General features: G+C 38.0%; 1 protein-coding gene across 1 annotated transcript; it reads right to left on the bottom strand.

Moving 5' to 3' along the window:
- Positions 1-2,201: 2,201 nt before the first annotated feature.
- LOC120190485 (beta-galactosidase 1-like) lies at positions 2,202-7,846 on the bottom strand. The gene is made up of 19 exons (XM_039193559.1): positions 7,633-7,846; positions 7,356-7,451; positions 7,131-7,243; positions 6,978-7,044; positions 6,770-6,862; positions 6,480-6,623; positions 6,025-6,113; positions 5,799-5,904; positions 5,619-5,706; positions 5,323-5,441; positions 5,065-5,229; positions 4,609-4,787; positions 4,323-4,432; positions 4,050-4,159; positions 3,840-3,950; positions 3,648-3,758; positions 3,306-3,511; positions 2,880-3,216; positions 2,202-2,804 (listed from the first exon to the last, which is right to left on the bottom strand). The coding sequence occupies exons 1-19, from the start codon at positions 7,813-7,815 to the stop codon at positions 2,694-2,696; spliced, it is 2,538 nt and encodes an 845-aa protein (XP_039049490.1). The 5' UTR covers positions 7,816-7,846; the 3' UTR covers positions 2,202-2,693.
- Positions 7,847-8,434: the final 588 nt, after the last annotated feature.

Raw genomic sequence — 8,434 nt, 5'->3', positions numbered from 1 at the left:
AGATAATCGAGTGTATACTTACGAGAGGGGAGATGTCAAGTTAAGCTCTGAGAAAAAGAAGAAGAAAGAAAACGTGATATAAAAATAGATAAAATCATATATTAATTTCATACAAGAAAGGAGAAGATTAACTAGGAGAAAAGGAAAATAAAAAAATTAACAATTGATGTCCGGATCAAGATTGAATTAATGTCCACTATCATATTAAAAAATGAAATAACATTAAACTAAAAAAAATTATTAATTCAAGTGTAATTTTGAAAGATGTTGCAAAATAATAATAATTTTTAAATAAGCAGCTTAAATCAAGGTAGTCAATTCATGTAGGTTTGGTGTAATCTCGATTACAATTGTAATTAAAGAAAAGAAAGGGTAGATCTCCTTTTGATGGCTGTTCTTTGCATTATTATTGTTATTGTTCAACGGTGTCATTATCACAAAGATTGGGGTTGAGCACTGATAATTTCAGTACAAAATTCAAACTCGCAACCGACAATGGGATCTTCCCAAAATTTTGATGGATGGGATTGAGGAGGTGCCTAAATAATTGAGACACTTGCTTTTTGGGTGAGGTTGGAAGTAAACTATCTTATCTGCAACTTATACAAGTTACGCTCACGACATGAAAATTACAAGGTCCCTTACAAGGATATGCTTCAATGCTCTGGTAAGATGACCGAGTATCTAAAGTTTCAGCTTCCTTTTCTCTTTTGTTGTAAAGCTTCAAATTTTGAAAGTTTTTTTTTTTTTGGGGTGTAGGAAAAGGTCGTTTTTTAATTTGATTGGATAAGACAAATCAAAAAGGCTGTCACATTTTTTGTGTGTGCCTAATTTCACGTCTCATAATGTATCATATACATAATAAATGAATTTACATCAGAAATTGAATTTCATCGAAAAATTAAATTGAATCCAAAGATAAAACATTGAAAAATAAGTTTTCGAGTGTGAATTTGACGAAACGGATTTCAAATTCGGACTCAGGACGTCGAAAAACATAAAATATGACTTTTCAAATATTTCGACTTTTCGATCAAAGTCAACGGATCAAAGTTAAGGAATTGACTCATACAAATTGATTCAGTTTGGGTTGACTCGATTGGGTCAAACAGACTCGATTTTAACCGGGTTATCCGGTTCGGGTCGGTCTAAATTGTTCTAGAAAAAATCAGAATTGAGGGGCAAGCCCTACGCGCGTACGGCGGCGCGTGACAGCTAAGACGGGCTCGGGGCGGTCGGCCGATTACTCCACAAGCAGCTAAACACCATTATCAAGCCATAATCAACTCAACAACAGTCAAAATCCATCGGATATAAAAGAAAAAAGCCGAAACGCTTATCCACACTGGCGATCGACGAAACTGGCAACGTTGACGCGACCCACCGATCGAGTTTTGAGCGGAACAGGCTGAGGAACACGTTGGTGATGGCAGTGAGGCGAGACGATTGTCGGATCGTCCGGAATCAACGAGAAAGGAGACGACGACACTATGGTTTTCTCCCTTCGATTAACGACGCTCGGCAACCAATTGGGGTCGTTAGCGGTTGGGTACTGATCGCTGGAGGACGCTGGTTCGACTGGTGGGGATAGAGCACAACAATAGCGGCCGGATCAGAGCGAATTGATGTGGAGAGGCGGCGACTAGGGTTGTATACGGAATTTGGGGATAAATTGGGGAGTTTTTGCGTCCGATGGGGGATTGAGAATTAACTAACCAAAATATTTGGAAAATTCAGAGCTAAGTCTTTGAACTTCTTTTATTTTCGAATATTACCCAAAAACGTTTAAAACATACAATTTGATCCCTAAATCGATTAATTTATTTAATAAATTTTAATTTGACATTCGAGGTGTGACACGTTCACTGCTGGGGGACGGCTAAAACTCAGCTGAACATGAGACACGTAGGCGAGCTTTGCCATTCTGTAGAGTGGTGTAACTTCAATTGGACCTGCAGGGACGATCTAACGAAAATGATGAATAATAGATGCTACCAACAAATATAGAAACCAGGATTCACAATAATATCAAGTCGTAAGGGTGTTGCTTTTGCAGACACTAGACTGCCTTTTGGGATGAGTCTGCATCATTGGGTTAGCTTATTGAGGTTTTTCATTATTGGTTTACTTCACTTTGATGAGCCTTTAAAGGGCTAGATAGATAAGAATTACTTCAGTGATCATGATGAATAAAGGGATGGTACTTGAGACAATTTTGAAATACTTAATATTTTCCCCCTTGAGCTATTCTTACAATTACAAGTACAAAGTAATGAGGGAATTGCTTCCCAGTAAGTTGAACTAAATTACAAGGGCAATAGATTTTACTACAAACCAGAGGTTTTCCATATCCTAAATAACAAAAGATTTGCGCATGGACTTGGCATAAACTATCGTCTGTTTGAGCTTCTACGAACTTCATCACTTCTTCGAAATTCTGTATATTATGCTGGAAAAAACACATATATACATAGAGCTTATCCTCAATCATTTTTCACAATCTACACGAACTTCTAACCAGGGGTATGTTGTGTATTTATACAACTTCATCTGGGAATGCTGAAACAAATGATTGGTGTAGTGATATTGGCATTGTGGGCTGATTTACCCGATAAAAACTAACAAAATGCTGAGCGGTATGTTGGATTGAGGGGGGGAAACAATGAAGAATCCATACTTTCTGATGTGTTCTATCAGCTACAAATGACCTCCACAGCAAGTTTCTTCATGGCACTAGGACATGGATCTCCTCCAAACATTTCGGGTGCTACAGTCACCGTGCAGAAGTTTTGTCCTACACAAAGCTGCAAGAAAAAGACATGGGTTTATTATCCACTATTCCAACTAAACAAGTTGAAGTGTAAGAAAACGGAACATACCCTATTAAAAGCATCATAAGAGTGGTGAGCATGACAGCTTCCTTCACGGTAGCTTCCACAGACCCCTTCTGGAGTTCCAAAGCTGGCGAACTTCACTACCGATATTTTCTGCCCCGCATCACACTCTAAATGGACTTTTGGCCTTAGGGGTCTGTCAACTTTACCAGAGGCTTGCATCAGGTAATTCATCAGGGTTGGTTGCCACTCATAGATATCTGCACAAATGCTGTCAGTTTCTCTGCGAACCAAAGAAATCCCGTTTGGATCTCCGCCCCATTCCTCAAACACTACCAACAAGTTTCCGGTCGGGTTGAGCAATGAACGAGGAACATGATACCTAAACGTAAGTTAGCAACCACATGTCAGTCTATCAATAATTCCTTGTTTGTAAGAGAAATTGCAAAGAAGATTAGTTTGCTGCCTTACCATCTTTGAGATGCCTCCCCACAATTAGTTCCGCATTTTTTCTCATTAAACGTTCCAGCATAGTTACAGACACCGCAATTTCCAGATGCTTTATACGCAGGCCAGTGGCGTCCAATGCTCTGTCCATTAATCCATATCTGGCCTTTGCCCATACTATTCATGTCTAAAGCCAAAGGAGCATTCCCAGCTGGAGCATTGAAAATCGTCTGCAACATTAAAGATCGTCAGAAAAAGCTGCCTAAGGTTCAACAAAAGTGTCAATAAATTGGTTTTCTATTCATGCTTTTGATGAATTTTTGTAGGAAAAATGCAACTTTAGACAACAGATCGTGGATTACTTACTTTGTACCATGTCAGTGGTTGCCTTCGTGCCACAAATGACCCCTGTGACCACTCCACCGAGGAACTACCACTTAGTGAATGAAGATTCAATGCTTCTCCCTTAAGACCAATCTGCAAAGGGATAGATAACCGAACAACTCTTTAGGACACCAGAACTAATACAAGAACTAATACAAGTAAGCAGGAAAAAACCTTGTAAGACCATTTCTGCCATGAGAGATCTCTCCTTCCCTCGTTGAGACCATTCAATGTAACTGGGCCAAGAATACCGGCATTCCATGTCTCAAAATGTGGTCCGACATTCTGCATTCAATTTCAAACAACAAATTCAATAATCCATAAACAAATTCCATGGGTACAAAGCTGTCAGCAGAGGTTGACAGAGAGAGAGAGAGAACATACTGGGAGACCAACAGCAATGCTTAGAAGTGAAATTGTATTGATACCAGCTCTCAGATTAGCACCTTGGCTGAATGTTATTTTGGGGAATTCTAGACTTCCATAGGAACTTCCTGACAAATCCAATTAGAGGAAAAGAAAATGATCCGGGTCAGAAATACCAATTAACCTTGAAATAGGCACCACAAGCCAACAATTTCCAAATATAGCTATCACATGGCATGGTTTAAAAGCAACTTAAAACCGAAAATAGAAATCCGAAAACACCATTCCCACCTGATAGTTGACCGTTGACAAAAACATGCAAAGCATGGCCAGCTGATAAGACAGTAAGAACAGGAGATTTTCCATTTCTGAAGTATTCTTCACTGCGGTCAATCTTAACCCTGGGGATGGAAACAGTATGTAGAAAGTATTAGCAAGTCAAATACTGGAAACAGAAAATAGTTTAATAGACTCTTGCCTTATTTGTCAAGGAATAAAATAAAATGCTTTGTGATAATTGAGTTGAATAAAGAAAGATGATGCAAATTGAAATGTGAAATTGCTATTCACTACTTACTCTGTTGTGTACCACAAATAGTCGGTTGCATCTCGGGTTGTATTTATCTGCTCCAACAACCCCACCATTGTGAATGAACTGTCAACATCTGAAGCTGTCTCTTCATTGTATGCCTGCCAAGAGAATCCTCCATGCAGGGGAACTGGAACCATCTTCTTCCGTGAAACTTGGGCACTGATCTATTACAAAAGTTCCAATAAAGGTAAAAAATCTGTTCATCTCATACTATTAACCGGGGCAAAAAAATCGGTCGGTTCCTCTTGTATTAATTCTACAGAAAAACCCTTTGATGTGGAAACCATGTAAATATAAGCAACAGATATACGACAAAAATAGCATGTTACGATATTAAATTGGATAAACTTTCTTTGCAAGATGCTTGGCCAGAAATCATCTTGAGACAGTATTGCTGAAAACAGAACAAAACCGATAACAAGTTTATCAGATGTTTCTCACCCTTGCAGTATTAAACACCGTATTCTCGCAGTCAGGAAGAATGCTAATAGACCAAGGAGGCAGGTTGTAGTGCATGTTCCTAAAGACAACTTTTGAATAAGATCTTGGGTTGTAATTTGCGAGTAAGGCGGCACAACCTCCAGCTTTGTAATTAAATACATGAGCCTGTATGGTTCAAATGGAATTTATATGTAAGTTCTCGATACAAACCAATTTAGAGTATTATGGTTGAGGTTCTTAGAAAAATGTCATATTAACCTCCTCATAGTTTCCAAGTCGAATCACAGTTGGATCTCCATTTACTAAAGCTGGTTCACAGAGCTTTATAGCTCTATGTAAATCTTTCAAATGGCCCCATTTTGGTTGCCTCTTTAGTCCTGCTGACAGGAAATGGTTCCCCTTCAAATCAATATCAAGGAACTAATCAACTAATCCTTGAAATATATTTTCACTCAAAGTGAATGCTAATAACATAGAACATATGGTTCAAAAGAATGGAAACTAGATAATTCAGGGTAAACTTTGAAAATGCACCAATGGTACTTTCTGCATACCATATTCATCAAGAGGAGCATCATAATCGTAGCTAGTGGCAATGAAAGGACCCCCAGCAGTTCGGCCAAAATTTGTTCCTCCGTGGTACTGTTAACACAAGCAACAAGCATATATGAAATTACTCTTCCCCATAGACCATACTGAACTTGGTAAATTGAAGGGGAAAAAAGGTTGATTACCATATAATAATTTATGAAGGCTCCTCCTTTCTGTATAAACCTTGCAACTGCAAATGCCATGTCTTCAGCAGGTCGGTAAGGAACTGCCCCTCCAAACTCAGTATACCTACACCATAATTTAAAAAAAAAACATCAACCAAGAGACACCTCTATATTCTTGAGAACTGTAGTCGTTTCAAGAAAAAACGAGTCGCAAAAGATAATCCTTGCAGAAAAAAAAACTTACCAGCCTGTCCAGGCTTCAGTCCACATCTTTGGTTTGTAGGCCTTGTTCGGAGAAAAGTAGTCGCAGTAGAAGCCATTGCAGGCATTAATCTGTTGGAAGAAATAGAAGTTAACTCAAAAACACCTCACCTTGAACAACAGTCACTATCTAAGTTCAAACGGATGCAGTAATAATTGATGAAAGGAACATGGTCACTTATATATGATTACAAAAACTGGTAGTCCACAAGGAGCAAAATAGCGACTTTGTTAACCGATAGGAGTAGGAAATAGCAAAGCTGAGCCATGTGCAATGAGAAATTATAATTCATTTCAACTATGAGCAACAAGTAGACAACAGATTATCTAGTAACCCCACAAAAGAAGATTGAATATAATATGACTGCCACTAAACATCAGACAGGGACCATGTGGAAGAAAAAAGAGTTCAAAGATAAAAAGGCAAGCTATGCTTACAATAGGATCGGGTGCATCATCTTGCTTGCACATGACCCATGGGACACCGGTGCCTAGTCCCACTGCCATTTTAGCCGCCCAGTCACTGTAAGCTTTACCTGGTGCACCAAGTTCGTATTCCATGGGCCCATATTCATTTTCAATCTGTCAAAAGCAGAGATTATAAAAGTCACTATTTTTTAGGTCTTCATCATACCCCAATGAATATCCGTATCTTAAACTAAGAATACTCAAAGCAAAGTGCCGAATCAAGAAATTAACCAAAACTATAAATGTACCGAATTGTCTACCTGAGATAGAATAATAGGACCTCCTTGAGACTCAAATAACCTCTCAGCTTTCATCATACCAACAATCTTCTCTGTAAATCTTTGCATTTGAGCCTTCATCATAGGAATTCAGTGAGTGAGTATAACGGTGGAAATTTTATTTTTTTCTGATAATCACATTATTAAATGAATACAATGAAAATTTATTGATGGACGAAAACTGGCTAACCTTGAAGTGTCCGTTGTTTGTTCTGAAATTAATACCGGGAATGTACTTGAGCCATACAGGAAAACCCCTGAAAAATAAAATAAAATCATTGATTGAACTACATTTTATCGTGTTTTTTTATAATTTTTAGAAAATAAAATAATTTAGCATTACCCAAAGTTCCATTCAGCACAAACATAAGGACCAATCCTGAGATGAACATAGAGGCCCGCTTGCTTCACCAGCTTAATAAACTTGACCAAATCATAGTTGCCTTCGAAGTAATACTACAACAATAAAAAACACAGAGAAAACTCGGAACTTATGCCATTCACCAAAAAACACAAGCTCTGCGAAGCAGAAAGGAATAAAAATCAACAAAATGTTGCTTTTCATTACCTTGCCAGGTGCAGGCTCATGACCATTCCAGAAAACATATGTCTGAATCACATCTAGCCCTCCTTCTTTAGCCTTCTGTATAAGATCTGGCCACATCTGTAAAAACAAGAAACGCCCAGTTTTTTAGTAACAAAACAACTAACAGCGAACTTAAACATGCTACGTTAACATAAAGGAGGAAACTTCGGAAGCGCCCAGATGAAGAAATGAAAAGAAGAAGAAGAAGAAAGGCTAAACTTGTGGCGTTTAAATGGAAATAATACATATATATATATACCTCAGGGGAGCTTCTTGGGTAGTGAATGGATCCAGAAATGAGGATCCTTCTTTGGGCATTAATGGTGATAGCCTTACGGTCGTAGGAAACAGAGGCAGCAACTGAACAAACCCAGGAAGCCAGCAGAGCAACCAACAAAGCATTTCGCATTATAGGAAGCTTGAAGTTGGAGTTCACGGCCATGGCATAAAAAAAAGATATTGTTTTACACAAAGCAGTAACCTTCGTTGCCTTATTCTTTCACTTTGTACGTCACTTTATTCGATTCTTCACTGTCTAGGATTCTTTTCTAGGGGTGGGAAACAATCGCTTATAAAAAGGAATAAGGAGAGAGACAAATAAACATAAAAGCTAGCTGGCTATATCTTTTGTTTGTTGTCGAAATGAGCTCTTCTTTTTCTCTCTTAAATGTGAGATATTGAAAGAGGAAAGATAAGGTATAACCTAACACATTATTACAATGAGTTGCCTATAACTTGATTTGTGTTCTTCTTTTGAGTTTTTCGGATCAAATGAGATGCGAGGCTTCGATTTTTGCAACTGCTTTGCTGCTTCATTTATAAGCACTTAATCACGGGGGTTTGAAAGTGAAATGCGGGATGGGACCCCACTCTTCATCATACTCCGGTTTTAATCAAATTACTAATTGGTTAATTTCTCTGTTATTTAATTATTTTCCCCGCGCAATCTTATTATTTTATAGTATTTATTAAACTAATTAATTTGAATATTTATTTTTCACGAATTTTATATCCTTCTTTTTTGCACTCTTCTATTTTGACCGACTAAAAAACCACAAAGA

Source organism: Hibiscus syriacus, unplaced genomic scaffold (assembly GCF_006381635.1).
Source record: "Hibiscus syriacus cultivar Baekdansim isolate YM2019G1 unplaced genomic scaffold, ASM638163v2 tig00116962_pilon, whole genome shotgun sequence".
Lineage (NCBI taxonomy): Eukaryota > Viridiplantae > Streptophyta > Magnoliopsida > Malvales > Malvaceae > Hibiscus > Hibiscus syriacus.
The sequence above is the reverse complement of the archived record's forward strand: the minus strand, read 5'-3'. Positions and strand labels throughout refer to the sequence as shown.